At 40.8% G+C, this 17,850-nt stretch overlaps 3 protein-coding genes across 7 annotated transcripts; 1 reads left to right on the forward strand and 2 right to left on the reverse strand.

The window, feature by feature from the left end:
• Positions 1-319: 319 nt before the first annotated feature.
• On the reverse strand, positions 320-4,528 carry LOC311260829 (intracellular hyaluronan-binding protein 4-like). Of its 4 annotated transcripts, none has more exons than XM_084359074.1 (10): positions 4,412-4,524; positions 3,666-3,947; positions 3,333-3,568; positions 2,743-2,887; positions 1,918-2,067; positions 1,743-1,814; positions 1,569-1,649; positions 1,190-1,361; positions 836-1,027; positions 320-582 (listed from the first exon to the last, which is right to left on the reverse strand). In XM_084359074.1, exons 3-10 carry the CDS (start codon positions 3,550-3,552, stop codon positions 514-516), a joined length of 1,101 nt encoding a protein of 366 aa, XP_084215200.1. In that variant the 5' UTR covers positions 3,553-3,568; positions 3,666-3,947; positions 4,412-4,524; the 3' UTR covers positions 320-513. The 4 variants fall into 4 exon arrangements, with proteins under 4 accessions (XP_084215200.1, XP_084215199.1, XP_084215201.1 ...); XM_084359073.1 differs by having other exon boundaries at positions 3,661-3,947; XM_084359075.1 differs by having other exon boundaries at positions 320-579; positions 3,333-3,947; positions 4,412-4,528.
• A 1,506-nt stretch (positions 4,529-6,034) lies between these two features.
• znf367 (zinc finger protein 367) lies at positions 6,035-11,042 on the forward strand. Its single transcript, XM_084360642.1, has 5 exons — positions 6,035-6,703; positions 7,534-7,684; positions 7,958-8,077; positions 8,484-8,622; positions 8,731-11,042. Exons 1-5 carry the CDS (start codon positions 6,425-6,427, stop codon positions 8,990-8,992), a joined length of 951 nt encoding a protein of 316 aa, XP_084216768.1. The 5' UTR covers positions 6,035-6,424; the 3' UTR covers positions 8,993-11,042.
• Positions 10,479-15,138, reverse strand: slc35d2 (solute carrier family 35 member D2). Of its 2 annotated transcripts, XM_084360640.1 has the most exons (12): positions 14,948-15,138; positions 14,766-14,799; positions 14,575-14,661; positions 14,415-14,482; positions 14,260-14,331; positions 14,009-14,077; positions 13,449-13,551; positions 12,723-12,815; positions 12,567-12,634; positions 12,386-12,464; positions 12,071-12,153; positions 10,479-11,327 (listed from the first exon to the last, which is right to left on the reverse strand). In XM_084360640.1, the coding sequence occupies exons 1-12, from the start codon at positions 15,073-15,075 to the stop codon at positions 11,210-11,212; spliced, it is 1,002 nt and encodes a 333-aa protein (XP_084216766.1). In that variant the 5' UTR covers positions 15,076-15,138; the 3' UTR covers positions 10,479-11,209. The 2 variants fall into 2 exon arrangements, with proteins under 2 accessions (XP_084216766.1, XP_084216767.1); XM_084360641.1 differs by lacking the exon at positions 12,386-12,464 and having other exon boundaries at positions 11,205-11,327.
• Between the last annotated feature and the right edge of the window lie 2,712 nt (positions 15,139-17,850).

The following is a 17,850-nucleotide window of genomic DNA, read 5'->3' on the forward strand; positions in this document are numbered from 1 at the left end:
CATCATTCCCACAGGTTTTCCAGCAGAAATCTTTTCATGAAACCACCTGAACAGTCTTACAAGGCAGAACCACCTTCCAGCACATAGATGAGGCCAAATTAATGAAAAACATGCACTCAGAGCTACAGGCTGAGATGGGAACAGAGCCTGCTAAAGCGTGCACTGCAAAAATCATGCCCGTTCCAGTGAGTTAGGGAGTCCTGTGACTGCAGCTGTCCAACTAAGGCCATGAAACGGCCCAAAAAAAAAAAAACGTTCTAACATTTCCCTTTTTCCTATAATCCATGTTACCTTCAAAAGAAAAAGGACAGATCCAAGATAAATTTGCAAAAGCATTTATTCTCCAGGAATCAAATGCTGAACAGTGCCTTTGGTGCAATAGAACAAACTAAATCAAGTACAATAAAACCCCAAACCTTAAGAACAGCAGAAACATGAACAGTTTTCTTTTTTTCTTAGCAAGTGTCAAGTGCAACCATTATTCCCTACAGGAGTTTTAAGAAGGCAATCAAGTCATCTTCCGGCTGATAGTGCTGGGAAGTCCTCCGGGTCATCTGGGTTAGGAGCCAGCTCATCATCCTGCTGTGGGAGAATCAGTGTTATTTTGACAGATAATGCAGTATGAGACACTATTTTAGTGAGCATAGTATTATTCATTTTTACTGAAATCTTAAGATGCAGACCGGTCCAAGACTCAAATCAGTCCTAAATAAGGTGCATGTGTGTGCAGATTTGTTGTTTGTGCCCACTATTCATGCCTCTGGCCAAGTCACAAGTCCTTTCACTTCCAGATTGAGTCAAGTCATTTATTTTCTGTCAAGAGTCGAGAACCTACCCTCTCCATTATGGGTTTGGCTCTCTCTGGGCGACTAGTTGGACCACCTCGTGCTCCCCCTCTTCCCCGACCCCCACGGCTGGGGCGTCCGAGACTCCCAAAGTTGATGTCCAGCAGGCAGGTGATGTCGTTCACAGACTTGCGGAGAAAGGTGCCGTCATCGTCCATGTCCTCCACAGTGCCTTTGATTTTCTAAAAGATTGGAGGCAAACAGTTACAGCAAAAAACACATCATGTCCATGTTAAATGCTGGCGAAGAGGAAAGCTTGTGCCTGCAGAAGTATTTAAGTTTTCTTAAAGACTTGCATCTGTATGTTTTCTTGTGAACAGACGCCATACAGAGTCTTTACTCACCTCCAGGCGCTTTGACTCATGGATGACCTTGGCTTTAGAGGGAATCTTGTCCTCTGCTTTGCGGATATTAAACTCCGCCTTAGGGCGACTCGTCTCCTGCATGGCCTTCCACTCGTCCAGGCTCATCTCCATGGCAACCTGGACCACCATCTCTCCATCGTCGTCCATTGCTCTAATCATAACAGGGGGGCAGATTAAGTCAGTCCACTATATCTTGCCATTTATAGATCTTAAAAACTTTAAGAGGCTATATTATGCTTTGACTTTTTCCCCTTTAAATCTGCACAATAGCTTTTTTGCATGTTAAATAACTGCAAAGTGCAAAGTAGGCCCCAAAGGGAGTTATTCGGTCCGAGAGACACTTTTGTGCATCACTCACCGATTCTGATTCTCTTCCTCCACAGGTGTTTGTGGCTCCTCAGGCTTGACTGGAGCATCAGATGCCACCTCCATTAATTCACTTCAAAAAGTATGTTAAAACAATAGAAACATGTCACTATTGTGCCAGGTGTACAAGTTTTCATTGCCATGTTATGAATCAGAGTTCACTTACCTTGCGGTTTCCTCGGCAGAGCCCCAGTTCCAGGGTCCTCTGCCTCCTCTCTTCTCCTCGGGGGAGATACCTCTGCGATGAAGGTTACAGGAGTTGTCATTACACACATGGAGAAAAATCATCACGACATAAGCTTTTAAAACTGAACCTGCTAGATGAGCAAAAAAAGGCTTACGTTCCGTTGTGTCGATCATACTCCCTCTTGCCCCTAGGGTTGAAGTTGTCAGAGTTTCTTATGTATCCTCCCCCTCCACCACCTCTGGCTCCCCTCCTGCCTCTGATGCCCCCTCTGCCCCTGAAGTCAGAGTCTGCACTATAGAAAGGCCTGAGGAGCAAGCAGATTAACAGTTAAAGTTGCTGCAAGCATCATTTTCTCATTAAATTAAGTGTAAAATAGCTCTATAATCCAACAGTAATCACTGTAACCCATGTCTCTCCTCCCCCTGCTCATGCAGTTATAGTGAAAATAAGTTTTCTGGTATCCCTGCCCACTTTATCCAACCAGGACGGAAAGAGGCAAAGAAGAGTTGTGCAAGTACGCTGACGTAGAGAAGAGGGACAGCAGCTTTAAATCCTATGGTGGCGCCGACATTTCAAACCCAGCTAATGGTGTAATGTCCTGGGCACGGGTCATTTGGTTGCGTCTTAAAGAATAATAGAATAAAAACTGGGAACTTAAGTGACAGGAAGTGTGTTACATTTAAGGAAGAAAAGTAAATGCTAAAAGTTTGTGAGTAATAAAACAGACGCGGTTTTTATTTGAGAGGAAGAATGTTTCATTTCTTCTTTCTAAAGTTTCAGTGGCGTTTTTAAAAACGTCACTTAGTAAGGCGAAAGTGGAAATTCCCATTCTGCACTAATAAAATGTCCCTCACTGTATGAAACAAGTCAAAATACATGACCAAATTCAAACATTTCTGTGGGGCCCAGCATGTTGTCGACTCCAGGAACAAATCTGCTGAATTGGGTTTTGGCCTCAGCGTGTCATGAGAACACATACTTGGAGAAGGAGACCTCCTGTGGGTGCTCCTCTTGGTTGACCCTGCGCTCCCCAAAGGCAGCCCTCTTCATGCCCCTCTGCGCCTCCTCTTTGCCATCTCCGCTCTCCATCACCAGCCCAGGACGCGCTGGCTGCTGCTTACGAGCTGAAGACAGTAAAATGTAGAAATGATATATTACAAATAGGTTTTGTAGCCTATTCCTTCATCACCTTCAAGCAGAACAACTTCATTTGGAGCCGCATTTTATTACAGTTTACAGCCAAAGTGTTGTCTAGACAGATTGTTTTTGTATTTATCAGTAGATGGCTCATGTCAGGAGTAGAAGTATGCATTTAAATGCAGTTTTCAATGTGCCATTAGCTAATCCCCCCCCACACAGCTACCCACCCACCCACCCTGACAGGAGGCACATGTGCTCGTCAACCTCGCTGACCCTGCACCATCAGCAGCTGACAAAGCCTGAGCATACTCACCGCTCTTGGCTGGACTGTCCCAATCTAGAAATACCAGCAGCTGCCAGAACAGTTCGGGAGCTTTGGTGTGTCTAAAGACAAAAAAACAAGGAAACCAAGAGGAGGGTTAAGCTCACCTGGAGCCAGGTCTTGACCATCCGACGCGCGGGGGAGGCGCCTGTCCTTCTGGGATTCCTTATGTCCAGGTTTTTTCGCCTTTTTCTTCTCCTCGTCTTCCTTCTTCTTCTTCTTCTTCTCCTTCACCGTCTCCACCTGGCTGATCAAGTCGAACGGGTCAGCATCGTCATCCAGGAGATACCTGTTCGCCACAGCGCAACCGAAGGCGTCCGGCAGCATGTTTGTTTTTTTTGGCCTGTTGTTTGTAAATGATGGGAAAAGAAAGCTGAGAGTCGGTCCTCAACACGAACACATAGCTTTCAAATGAACAAAAACAGCGAGATAAACCTCACGAAGCGACCGGGTTTGCCTGCACAGCTACGACACAAACGAGCCGCGGACGAGACTTCGCTGCCGACCAACGTCAAACAAACGAGCTCAGCAGCCCGTCGACACTTTTAACTGTTTGCACGTGCGGAGAGAGGAGACGTCCCGCCCCCCCGAGCTCGTCAACAGGCCGCTCACTGATCAATATTCAGTGCACAGACTTGGCTCCGGTCCTCCGCCGCCACTGTTGGTGGATTATTCTCTGCTTAGTCAGGTCGTGCTGCTCACATTGACACAGGGACTGAAGTCTGCAATAAAAATAAATAATAAAAAAAAACAACCATCCAAATGAATATGAAACGTTCAAATATAAAACTAGGTGTGTGAAACATTTCTACTCTTGTGTAAAATCAATGAGGACAGCAAAGTTCAAGCTAAAACAGAAATGTTATGTTACAACTAACACTAATTAATAAACAACATAACTATTGGAAAAGAGTACTGTTAAGTAGCCTCTACTTCTAGCCATTTGGGCTACTTAGCTAGCTAGTTTTGTTAAAACTGAGTTAGATCTGGAAATGTTTTTTTTTATGTAAACCCTAATTAATAAATTACACAACCACTGGGAAAAAAAGTATACTGTTAACAGTGTTAAGTAGTCTCTACCCAACAGAGGCTTTAGTTAAATGAGATTAGCTAATGCTAGGTATGTAGCTATACAACATAAATAGCTTAAACAAATAGCTTGTTAGTTAATGTTTGAAGTACTTACAGTGACTTTAGTATTTCAGTTTGCCAATAAAAGCTGATAATTTACTTAACTTTGGTTTTAGCACAGAGAGAAAGATCAAAACGGTTAGCTTTATGGCTAGCTAGGTAGTTAGTGTGCTAGCTAGCTACTTAGGTCACCGGTAGGCTACCTAGCTAGCTAGTTGTAGAATAGTAAATATGAAATTAGCCCTACTACACTCCTATAGCTTCGTGAAGGCCACTTTATCTCCATGAGCCTACATTTACTCAACTACTGTAGTTAAGTATTATTTAGTTTTAGGTACCTGTACTTTACTTGAGTATTTTTACACGATTTCTATACTTTCACTCAAGTATGACTTTTGGCCACTTTTTACAACCCTGGTTATAGTCCATTTGCATACTACATCTTGCACTAAGGTGTATATATCTTTGCAAACTCACTGCATATCTATCTAAATGCTGTTCAGACAAACCTTATTTCCCTTCATGAATCATGAGATAAATAACCATTCAACTCCTATTTATTAAATAACCTCATGGATGGACATAATGTGTCATACTCAGATCCATGTAGGCCTTTTAAAAAAAAAAAAATAGATAAACAAACCTCAACCCTGATTAAGCTGTGTCACTCTCACTCAAGGACGTTATAGCAATCACTAGCAGGATGAGTCAGGATATATTGTACATAATAAAAAGTGGCTCCATCTAGTGGTCAGAGTGGAAAGTACAAGTCAGTGGTGTCAACCTTTGGTCACAACGTGCAACGTCCATTAAAATTTATATCAGTGCATGTAAGGAAGTATAACAAAGACTGTAGTGTTTGGGATTCAATAGATTAGGTCAAAGGTTGTTTCAATTACACTTAGTATTGTTTGCACAAAATCAAATATGCTCACTACAAGACAATGTAGCCTATGACATTCAATATGGAAATCAAATATTATATAGATTATTATTAATGAGAGATAGTATCAGTATATCTAATTTCAGGAGTGCAGAGTGATAAAGCCATGCGCATGTTGTGCATTCACAAAATAACTCACTGGACACTCACTGCATACACTTTATTTTAGTTGATCTATGGACAGAAGTTACAACTGATGTCATCATAAATCAAATGTCCTATATTGTGTACATATACAACAACTTAAATATCCAAAACCTTCTGTAAAACATGCTTAAGTTAGATTTCATTGAACAGAGAAGTGTTAAATTGTGTTTTTTATTTCCTAATTTGGACAAACTAAAATTTCAAGTAACTGTTGGTTTCTGTTTCTTCTCCTCTCACACAGTACACCCTTTGTTCAAGCACTTCCGCCCTTAAGTGATTACGTAACTTTGGCGCCTGTGAGCCACCGTTTCTTTTCCCTTTAAATTGACCTAAAGTGTAATAACATAAACAGACATCTCAGCGCGGGAAAGAGCCATCTGCTCACCCACAATGTAAAATTAACCGCCCTTCACTCCCATTGGCTCCGTCTTAGGCGAGCTCGCGCTGTGATCGTCCTCATTGGCCAATCTCGATGTGACGTGAGGGCGCGAGTCAAGTGTTTAAATCTCATTGGATTCCCCTCGTATCCACCAATCGTTTCGCACGGAGCGCCCTCTCTATCCCTATTGGCCCACGGGCTTTCTGCGAAGATCTGTGCCGCGCTACCATTGGTTACTTGTGGTACGTTGGATCGGATCCTCGCAGCTGATTGGCTACTGAGCGTCTCGGGCGCGATTTTGCAACGCGGGACAACGTTCCTGTGGGCGCACAGACACACACAGGTCAGTTCAGACGGCCTGCTGCGGCAAGAAGGAAACTTATCATCACCTTCATATCTCAACTGTATCTTTTGTGGATACTTCGTAGCGAACAACGGACCCTAGACTTAGGAAATGAAGGACATATTCACTCCAGACTGAACGGGCGCACTTATTTATAACTTTTAACTTGTTGATTGTTTTTAAAACAGTCAGTTTGAGTTGTAACGTTTACAGTTTTTTTTTCACTTGCTTCTGCGGAGTTTTGACAACCCGTACAATGGCGGACAACAAGCACCCGCACGTTATTTTCTGCAACGACTCGCCTAAAAGAGTTTTGGTGTCCGTCATCAAGACCACCCCGATAAAACCCCGGAAAGCGGAGGCCCTGACGCCAACGAGCCCCGGTTTCAGCGACTTCATGGTCTACCCGTGGAAGTGGGGCGAGAACGCCCACAATGTGACTCTGAGCCCGGGCTCAGTGAGCGGAGCCTCGTCGCCCACCGGGACCCAGACGGCGAGGGATGCGGACACAGCTCCTTCACCTGACCAGCTCAGGGTAGGTTCACTTCATTTTAACCGGCGTGTGTGGTGTTGCGTGACACATGTTGTTGCACTGTAGTTAAACTCGAGTTATTCCTGTACAGTTAGAGGACGTTGACAACGCAGTAATACACAAACAACACAACATGTATAAGTTATAAGAACACGTAGTTAAATTATCCTTAAGTACTTGTAGGAACACGAGCTTTGCACGTACGGCGACAGACTGTTAACATCTTTTTAAAGACACAAACTATCCCTAAAGTGAGTCTTTTTGGGAACATTAATAGACTCTACATGTAAACTTATCATTTCTCATATTGTTGCTGCTTAAAACGGCGACTTTATGTGTGGAGTTGGACTTAATATGGCCGAGATGGAGAGTCATTTAAAAAAAAACGCCCGCGCATTAGGGTGTGACATGGTGGATTTTAAACCCGAATTACTTCCTGGTTCTGGAGCAGCTGCTCATACATGACGTCGAGTCGCGCGCCAAAAATGTAAACCGGATGTGAATGAATTATGATGGACGAACGTGCGTCCTGTGACACGTGAGCTCAGCTAAGGAAGTGATGCTTGATACCATGTTGTATGAAACACAAGACCATGTTGGATCTTTATAATAACAAATAAATGTGGGTTTATAAGTATATTAACATAAACTGCTTGTGTTTGAATCCTTTATTTATATTCAACATTAACATATATTAAAATGTTGTACACTTATCTGCCAATAAGATGTGTAAAAATGAAATGTGGCTGTTGCTCAATAGGTAAAACAAAGTTACTGTCTTTGTCCTGTCTCTTTATGCTAATGTAAATTAATCTGTGTATTCTTGCTGTCAGGATGGTATCCGCAGAGGGCGTCCTCGGGCTGACACCGTCCGGGAGCTCATAAGCGAAGGGGAGACTTCGTCCAGCCGTATTCGCTGTAACATCTGCAACCGAGTGTTTCCCAGAGAGAAGTCTCTTCAGGCTCATAAGAGGACACACACAGGTGAGAGGATCGGGGAGGGTTAGGGTTTGGTGAATGTATTGGCTTATGGTTAAAAAAAGACAGGTGACATTTTCTCTGCCTTTTAGAAGTTGGCAAGGTCATGTCAACACCTGTCAAACCAGATGTATTAGTAAAATGCTGCAGGAAGGGACACAGTTATGTGTCATCTGTGAAAGCAGAAAATAATTGACCTCCTTGTACCTGTCTTTACTGTACACATTTAAAAGTAATGTTCTTTATGAGTAAAACCATGTCAATCCCTCATTCCCCCAGGAGAGAGGCCCTATCTGTGTGACTACCCCAATTGTGGGAAGGCGTTTGTCCAGAGTGGTCAGCTGAAGACGCACCAGCGGCTGCACACTGGGGAGAAACCCTTCGTCTGCTCGGAGAAAGGTGGGTTTTTTAGTAAAAGACCGCACTGTTAAGATGAACAGGGTGTCATGAAAGTGATGTTGATCTGATTTTAAAAACAACAAAGTCAAAGTATTGTTAGCTTTCATTTTTAGGTACTTTGGGTACTTTCCCAGTGGCATGAAATGTGGCTCAGTTTAGTGTGACTGACTGGAGCTTTGAACTGGCTTGAAGCATTTGGGAAGTACCCAATAAACACAAAACTGACAGTGAAGCTGTTTGAAAATCAGTCAACATGGATATGAATAAGATTTATTAACTATTCATACTGTCCTTTCATAACAGAAGTAAAACAAAAAGTCACGCCTCACACATCCTAATTCTCAGCAGATCAATGTGACCTTTAACGGTTTACAGAATTTATTTATATGTGTCGCTTCCTCTTTAGGATGTGGCAATCGGTTCACACATGCCAATCGTCACTGTCCCAAGCATCCTTTCTCCCGCCTGAAGAGAGAGGAACCAAAGGAGGGCGTGGGGAAGGCCCAGTCTGTGGATAACAAGGCTGTAGCAGAGTGGCTGGCAAAGTAAGTGAAGTTACCTCTTGCATCAGGAGCCACAATTTTGCCTCAAACTTGTGTAGTGCATTTAATGTAAATTTTTCTCATGTACTCTACTCTTCTCTGTTCTTGCAGGTACTGGCAAACTCGTGAGCAGCGTGCCCCTACAACCACAAAGGTGAAGCAACAGGGCAAGGCGAGGGCGGAGGACCAGGAGCAGCAGGATCCGATGGAGTTTCTCCAGTCTGATGAAGAAAACGGAGAAGAGGAAGAGGCCATGGAGGAGGAGAAGGGCAGCCAGGGAGGAGGTGCCGCCAAGCGCCGCCTCCAGGAGCAACGAGAGCGTCTCCACGGTGCTCTGGCGCTCATTGAGCTGGCCAACAACCTGTCGGCCTGAACACCCCACCCACTTCCCGATCCTGGACTCCCACTCCCTGCTCCTCATACCTCCATTCCCAAAACCGCCTTCCTGCAGTATTGTGCTGTAGCTAGAGAGTGTTGTTAAATGCAGATCAATGACTAGTTTAGTTTATTCTATCAAGTTGTAAAGCCAGACTTTGAGAGAGAGCTGAATTGGCCTGAGATCAGTGTTGAGCACAAACATCATCTATTCCCCCCCTCACAGCACCAGGAAGGCACAAGCTAAAGCACCTTATTCAGCTTCCATTTTATCCCTTTTAGGCTGCTATAATTGTAGATTTGACAATATGAAGAATGTCTTTCTTTCTCACGTCTTCTAAAGGCAAAGAAAGAGTTGTGTCGTAATTTGTTTTGTTTGCACTTTGATGGTAACGAGTTTTTTAAGTATGCTGTGAGTGTCACAGAGTGTGTATGACTGATGTATATATGGATTAAGCTCAGATGGACAGAATGATACAGGGTGTGGTCAAACATAGGAGGTTGCATTCCAGCTGTCAGATGGCCTCTCATCATGCTCCCAGGTTTCATCTCCAGCATTGCAAGCACAGTTTCGCTGCCACTGATGACAGCAGTGGCGGTAGAAATGGACTGAGAACGGATCGTTTGATCCTCATACATTACAGCACGCTCAGAGAAGTGTGAATAGGTGGATGTAAAGGAGATGAAAACAAGTCAACGGAGCTGGATCAGTCTGGTGTGTAACATTGTTTTATATGCGAATGAGAGGTAATCATTGCAAGCCTAATCCAGAGGTCTGGTGAGGCACAAGACTTTTTAAAAAATCCAAACTTTGACAGCTCTTCTCATTATTTATACATAATAATATCCGCATGACATTACTAGAGACGTGCAGGAAAAGTCAGCTTCGATCTGACTACACTGCCTTCTGGATTTAAGTATACAACTAAATATTACAACTAATACTTAAAGCTCCAGAGTACTTTTTAGGACATGCCATATCTCAATTTCAACAGCCGTTTTCATCACAGATGCAAGGAACGTGTGTAAAACATGCAGGTATAAAGTTGTTTTCCAACCAGACGGGAGATTTTTTTGTTATTTTTTATTTTTTCAATGAGCGATGTCCGCCACCTTTTATATTAAAAGTTGGCCGGCCAGTTATGATACGGGCATAGCATCATAGTAGTGTGTGGTGCAGCATCTCACTTCAAAGGTTAAATTATGCGATATTTATTTTACCATATTTTTTTATTAACATCCTGTTCAACTATCTGAGAGCCCTGGAATCATTTTGTGTGCAGATAAATATTCTGGCATCAAGTTTTAAAAACATAAAGTCCATTTTAGAATATAAACTTAAATATCCCACTGACTTCGATTTAAGCACTTAGAAACCCCTGTTAAGTCTTGGATTAAGCTTGCAATGCGCTGAAGATTAAATTTGTCGTAGATGACCAAGAAAATGGCACCTGTGTTTTTATAAACTGATTTGTGTAGTGCTGGTTTGATTTTTTTTTTTCTTTCTCCTTTTTGAAAAATAACAACACTACATTCTTCAACACTGTAGGAAGCCTCTCATAACTGCCCTGCCTCCGGTTGTCTCGGGGAAGTCTGATCCGACAACCTGTCTATCAATCTAGCTGAGAAGTTTGAATCTGTTTTTTATTTACAAATTACCCATGTGGAGTTTTCGGTGAAACTGGAAGTTCAGATTTGTTGATAATCAAAACACCAAATGATTTATTGTACCCAATTATAGTATATTTTGAAGCGTTTCTAACCCTTAGTCTATTTTGTGGTTCGAGAAGAGTATGGCATTTAATATATACACATTATGTTTGTTAGAAATACTGAGTGTGCACAATTTGTGGAGAGCTATGAATATCTAGTTTCAGTTTTCCTGCTAACATCCTCCCAACAGTTTTCATGTTTGTGACATGTGTAGTGCTTGCTTGATAGACATTTTGTTACACATTTCAAAGGTAAGATTTCTCTGACAGGCTGTCCACACTGTTATATAATTACTGGTCTTCAATAAACATTCACTGAACCTGACCCAGACTTTATACGGGCGTCTTGTCTTGATTTAGCAGTGGAAATTATAGAAAGCATAAGTAATGCATCCAGGAAAACTGATTCATTTATTTTAAATGAGTAATACAAAGGTAGAAGCAATACAATGCTCCAATATGAAGCAGAATAATGCCACCAAGTGGTGAAAGCTAAAATAGCGTCAGTACTTCACTGTGGAGTCTTCTGTAACGTGAATCTTCAGCTCTGGTGCTTCAGTGTTTCTTGTGGACGATTTGGTGTTAAAGGTGAGATATGAGTACGCTAGTCCACCAGACATACTGCAAAGCAAAAGATACAATGAATGACAATGAAAGTTGGGATGCTGTGTACTTGTACTGTGTTCAGTTTTGGTATATGTCGTAAAGTATTAGCAAATTATCTCACTCCTTTTCATGTCTTACACAGCATCCCAACTTTTTATGAACTCTGGTTGTATCTATTGGGAAATTCAGAGCTTGTTCATCCTTGTTTTGTTCTAGACTGGGATTGGGAATTAATATCACAACGCTGCTCTTATAAAAACAACAAATGTAAACTATGAAATAAAATGTAGTAAAGTACTATATGTAATTAAACTAGTAGTTTAACTACATTTTGCAGTAGCTTGCTGGTAGCTGAACTTCATCCATATAATCATAGTGATTTAAGTAGTTAAATAACATTTTTGTCCCTTTTTATATAGTTAAGTATTGAGACTATAAACAACTTTGGGCCATAAAAGGGAAGGAATGGTCTTTTATTTTTATTTTTAATGATTTCTAAGTTTGTGTAATTCCGAGTTGACCTTCCTTGCACTTTCCCACGAATAATGGGGTTTTACATTTTTTTTGTTTATGTGAACACTTGGGCACATTTTTTTTCAAGACTTTGTTTTTTTAAGTAGCTTTCCCAAAACTGAAAGTAAATGTATGAAGAAACATTGTGGCTTAATCAGATCAAACTCATCTGAAAAATTCCCAGTTGTAGTCTGGCACAGTTCATACTGACATGTAATAAAATATGTTCATATTCAAATTCTTACCAAATGCTGAGGCCCAGGAAGTTGGTCCAAGAGAACAGGTAGTCTCCACCCACAAAGATGCCAATATAGGCCACGGCAACATTCTTAAGAGAAGGTTAATACAAGTTAGTGAGGATCTTATCAGTGGAAACCGGACAAATAAAAAATGATACAATACATCATTACCTCTGCCAAGGAATTGTTTGAATATGCAGTACTTTATGATTGCTTATCGCGTGCCGTCTGATGTAAAATCCAGACCCACGTGCCGGTTAGACCTTTAAGTAGTGTGTGCTTTCTAATCTAAAAATAGTTTTCCTATCAGCGAGCGCTTACCTTTATTGCGCCCACTACTGTAGTAGTTAGTGCTGAGTTATAATAGCTGCACAGAACGATGGAATACATCAGCACAAATCTGCAAAAACAGAGCTGAGTCTTAAAAAACTGAGGAACTAAAGGATTTGTGAGTTGCCAAAAGGTGTAACTGAACAGTTTAAACTGAATTATAGTGACATACCCCATGACGCACGACACAAGGAAACAAAAAACAAATGTGGCTTCAACCCAGTCCTCAAATGTGGCGGCCTGTGGGTCAAAACATACGAGGTGGTCAGGAAGGAAACGCATACAACCGAAAGAATGCGTTGGATCGCATAACAATTACTGCATGTACCTTGTGTAAATCTCCAGTAAACACACTTGCCAAGAGAGTGGGGATGATGATGATTAGTGCATTGTAAAATAAGACACCGTACTTTCCAAGGCCCTTTACAAAAAACAAAAAGGGAAATGTAAGATATATTGTGACCAAAATCAAATATATAACAAGCATAACACCTGAAAAAAATGACTTTTCCTGCATGCTAACATTACAAAGTGTTGCTAACTCTTAATACATTTTACTTCTATAAACAACAGCTGTCAGAATCCAAAATCATAACATTCAAATCAAACAGGTGGTGATTTTACAAAATGTGGTTGAGCAAGTGAACCCAGCCATTGTCCTATTATAGTTTTGTATGTAAGGTGTGCGTGTGCTGCCATGGAAACAGTGTGTTCAAGGTCCTATTTACTTAAAGTCTAAACAAACAAAACCAAAACCACCACCTCTGTTTACACACCACATGCTAAAGATCTAATGTATAATTTTCTTAGACCAGGTTCGATACCAAACCAAGTACAGAATATTAATTTTCATCTGTGGACGACATATAAGCTGCCAGTTAATGTTTAGGATCAAGAAAACAGGTTTAACTTTGACATACAGTCTATTCCTTGTAATCTTTAGGCACTTAATACAGCAGTTTACCACACTGTGTGACAGTGAACTGCTCTGAAACTACCCGTAAATCACAGCACTAATCCCTTCTATTTGTACAGAGTGTGCAGGTAATGTTACCTCAGTGCCGAGGTTCTTTTTGGTGTACACACTGCTGGCGGCAGTGAAGGCATCGTTGAGCAGGATGAAAGTGTATCCCTCCACGTCGAAGGCCAGGTCAGAACTAGAGGAGGGGGAGAGATGGAGGGAAAGCACAGGTGTTCAGTCTGCACTTGGTTCAGCTTGTAATCAATCTATTCACTAATGCCGTAACACGGTCTATTCAGCCTAGGTCTATAACACATAAATCATTATGAGCATATTCATAATGCAGTTTTAGTAAGTATTAAGTCAATGCAAGAAAGCACACTGAACCTTTAAACAGGTACTAACATACAATAAATAGATAACTCTGATTTCACACAACAGTAATCCAATATACTATAAACATTGGTGTAATAATGAGTTATTGCTATTATTATAAACCATTACAAATATTCATGAATGCTTATAACAATGATTATATGTCACTATATGTGCGTGAAAATGCGTTGTAAGTATGTTCATAATGCGTTATACACATGGGATTCATAGAGTGTTACCACAATTGCAATTAAATTAATTAAATTACCAAAACATACCTTGCAGCAACCATGGCACCGAGGACTATGGTCACAACACTGTACACAGTGCGTTTTGGAAATGTTTTTCTGGGGTGAAAAAGAAACACTGAAACATTTAGATCAAAGCTGGTAAACTGATAATAAATCTCTCCATAGAAGAGCGCCACACGATACATAAAGTTCAGACAAGTTCTGTCATTAGATCAGTTTTAATATATAAAATGTGTCAGAGCTCTAACAGCAGTAGAACAGTCAAACATATGTCTTACCTAAGTATATATACTTCCAGGATCATTGTCATCAATATGGTAAATTTCCGTAACACTGTAAACATGGGTAAACTGTAAAAGACAACACCAATGAGTGCTGAAAAACCTCAGGACACAAAAATCTGCTAAATTCAGATAACATGAACTGGTGAAACCTGAGCTTTTTGGTGCTTGCCAGTCCTGTTATATGGTTCCCAACATACAGCAAAGGAAGAGGGAAAATCTGGCAAGAAAATATAAAAGGCGTCATAATTTGGAAAAGCAGAATACGATTAATTAAGGATACAAATGATTTGAAACAGGAGAAATGCTTACTTTTAGGAAAATGCTCCTGTCAAAGTCTTGAAACTGGATTGTTTTGCTCATTTTGGCAGCGTAAAGGACAACGAGAGTGGTGATCATCTGAAAGGACCAAGGTGACAATGAGTGTGTGTGTGTGTGTGTGTGTGACAGAGAGAGAGAGAGAGAGAGATGGGGGAATAAAAACTCACACCTGGACAACTTACCTGGCCAATGCCCAGACACATGTAGGAGGGGAACCTGCATTAAACCACAACATGAACAGTAGCAGAGTGTGAGTCCACAGGGACTAACTGTGTGTTATTACACCATTACAGCCTCGCTACGTGTGTGAGCTTTCCTCCACTGACCCCTCGGTGACTCACTGTGTGACAGCGCTGCAACATACCTGAAGCCCGTCAGCACGGTTTTATTCACCACCGTGATAAGAAACGAACTGGCGGCGTAAAACACCGCAGAGAGGAAGCGCTGGTGTCCGGAGTGTTCAGCCGGCTCGGGACACACTTTGGCGGACATTGTTGAGGGACTTTTTAAAAACACCTGTCGGAGTTTATAAAAGATGTTCTTCTGAGGCGGAGCAGTTCCTGGTTCCTGGAGTCTCCAAGAGCACCGAGCTGCATACAAGTGGGCGGACCTCAACCACAACTGTCATTCGGTTACAGGAAGTCACGTGACATCAACAGTGGGATAGTTTTTTTTTTGTTGTTGTTGCTTTTATATTTAAAAAAAACCTTCAGAAAATGTTTATCAAACTTTATTTAAATTAATTGCTCGTGACAATTGAAGCAAAGTGGATTTTTCACATCTATTCTCTGGTTCATTTTAAAGATCTATTTGAAAAAGTACCTTTATCAATTTGTATTATTATAAATCATCAATTTATTCGCTTTTTTTAATTTAGCCTACATGTTAGTATGACTTTCCAGTTTGTAATGTTTCAATTTGTAATGGCTAATCATTCAGTTTCAGTGATGGCGTGTAACTAAGTACATTTACTCAGGTACTGTGCTTAAAGGTGTAACTCCAGATGAAGCTGTAATCTGATGAATTGCCTCCAGTGATGTCAGTCAGTGGCTAACAAGAACCAAAAAAGCAGATCACGTCACTCCAGTTTGTAGATCTTTACACTGGCTTTCTGTCTGTCAGAGAATAGATTTCAAAATCCTGCTGTTGGTTTATAAAGCACTGAATGGTTTCAGGCCAAAATACGTTCACATTGTGAACCATCCAGACCTCTGAGGTCGTCAGGTACAGGTCAAAACTAAACATGGAGAAGCAGCGTTCAGTTATTATGCGCCACATATCTGGAACAAACTCCCTGAAAACTGCAGGTCTGTTCCAACTCTTACCTCCTTTAAATCAAGGCTGAAGACCTTTCTGTTTGCCACAGCTGTCACTGAAGCAATTTCAAGGCTTTTAACTGCACTGTGACTTTTATTATCTAGTTTTGTCTCTTTTAAACCTATTATATTTTAGATTACTTTCCTATTTCTTGTTTCTTGATGTCTTCCTACTTGTTTTTAATGTCTGTTAATGTCATTTTTATGCCCCTGTGAAGCACCTTGAGTTGCCTTGTGTCGGAATTGTGCTGTACAAATAAACTTGCCCTTGCCTTGCCTAAGTTGCATTGTGGGTAATGTATGTGTCAGGTTTTGAACAGAAAGAGTAAAAAGGGCAATATCTCTGTTTCAAGATCTATTTTGATCATTTGTTTTTTTAAACTATTCAACAGTGTTGTAGGAGTTCAATACTCGATCCGCGGGCTTGCTTTTCAAAGCCGGGCGCCTACATTACCCTCAATGCAACGTAACCACCATCACTGGAGGCAATTTATCAGATTACATGCAGCTTCCTCTGGAGCCACAAAAGACTTTATACTTCTTTGTTTCACATATGAAGTAGTGCTCCCCAGGACTTGGAAAAGATGTACTCTTTACGTACCATAATGGGTAAACTGTACTTTACTTTACTTCTTTTTCTGTTACTTTATACTTCTGCTCCACTACATTTTGACGGAAAATATTGTACTTTTACTGCACTACATTTATTTGATAACTTTAGTTACTTCTTACGTTGTAGATTGCTTGCTGAATCCCAGCCACATTTATTTTATTGTCAGTTGAATAAAAAAAAACACTGATTTGGTCAATCAGAAAAATGCTGCAAGAAATCAGCCAGGCAACAGACCCACAGTATACAGTGTATACATGTGAATATATGTATAAATTCCACTTTTACTTGTATTTTTGATACTTAAGTACATTCACAACCTGAAAAATACTTTTAATACTCAAGTAAAAACTAAAACAAGGCACCAAAACTCTACAAGGCACCTTTAAGTAGACATTTTATTCACACCCTGCAGCCCATTTCTGCTTAGCTTTGGACTGAAGAGCTGCCTGATCGTTATGCCAAGTTAAACATTGTTAGGCAACAAGTAGTCATCATGCTTCAGTAGACAAGTAGGCGAAATGCCTTCTGTAAAAACTCTCTGTATGTTGCAACTATAAATCTGCTGTTTGGAGGACAAACTTCCTCATTTGAATGAAGCACACCCAAATTTTTCAATCTGCATATCTACTAAATACATCATTTAAATGTCAGCTACTTTACATTTATCCCTCACTATCTTGAGGTATTTATAGAAGCGCTGTAGAAAGTGATCCAACAGTGAAGATAAGATCTAACAAAGCGAACAGGATCATGTATCATTGTGAAGCCAGTTTCCTGAGTGAAACTCTGTCAGGAGGAAGTGCTTCATGCAAAATGCGGTGCTACTTTGCCGCGGTAGTGAGGAGTTGATTGATCGATGTACAGAGCACATTAACAGACAAATATTTGCTATTCAGCATGCTACTGTCTATGAACACACTCACTTTGGTTAACCTAAATACAGTGTCACTCACTGGAGTTGTACACTACATTTCCTTGCACCAGTCTCTTTATTTTTACTTTATTTTTGTTCAACTTTGTTGTCACTGTTTTTAACTGTATGACTATTTCTGGTAACACTTTAGACAAGGGAACACTTAATAACCATTAACCTGTTGCCTATTAGCATGCATATTAGTAGCATATATGCAGGATTGGGAGAGGTACTAATTATTCATTAAAGACCAGAGTGCTGTTGTGTGACACTCGTGAAGTGTTGTCGTGTGTGTGCATGAGCATGGTTACAGACTAGTATATCATTTTTTCAAGATCATCTTTATTTTAAATTGTAATCCTGTTAGTAGTCCCCCTTTTCACTGAATCTATCTGTAATCTAATTGCATCTTTTTTCCTGTAACT

Source organism: Pagrus pagrus (genome assembly GCF_965226575.1).
Source record: "Pagrus pagrus genome assembly, chromosome: 8".
Lineage (NCBI taxonomy): Eukaryota > Metazoa > Chordata > Actinopteri > Spariformes > Sparidae > Pagrus > Pagrus pagrus.

Coding starts and splice junctions, on each gene's coding strand:
- LOC311260829 (XM_084359074.1), bottom strand. CDS start 3,552: ATGCTGCCGGACGCCTTCGGTTGCGCTGTGGCGAACAGGTATCTCCTG. Junction 2,068..2,742: donor CAGGAGGTCTCCTTCTCCAA/GTATGTGTTCTC, acceptor CTTGCTCCTCAG/GCCTTTCTATAGTGCAGACT. Junction 1,815..1,917: donor TATGATCGACACAACGGAAC/GTAAGCCTTTTT, acceptor CCTTCATCGCAG/AGGTATCTCCCCCGAGGAGA.
- znf367 (XM_084360642.1), top strand. CDS start 6,425: ATGGCGGACAACAAGCACCCGCACGTTATTTTCTGCAACGACTCGCCT. Junction 7,685..7,957: donor TCATAAGAGGACACACACAG/GTGAGAGGATCG, acceptor TCATTCCCCCAG/GAGAGAGGCCCTATCTGTGT. Junction 8,623..8,730: donor GTAGCAGAGTGGCTGGCAAA/GTAAGTGAAGTT, acceptor CTGTTCTTGCAG/GTACTGGCAAACTCGTGAGC.
- slc35d2 (XM_084360640.1), bottom strand. CDS start 15,075: ATGTCCGCCAAAGTGTGTCCCGAGCCGGCTGAACACTCCGGACACCAG. Junction 12,635..12,722: donor TTACTGGAGATTTACACAAG/GTACATGCAGTA, acceptor TTTGACCCACAG/GCCGCCACATTTGAGGACTG. Junction 12,154..12,385: donor CAGTAGTGGGCGCAATAAAG/GTAAGCGCTCGC, acceptor CCTTCTCTTAAG/AATGTTGCCGTGGCCTATAT.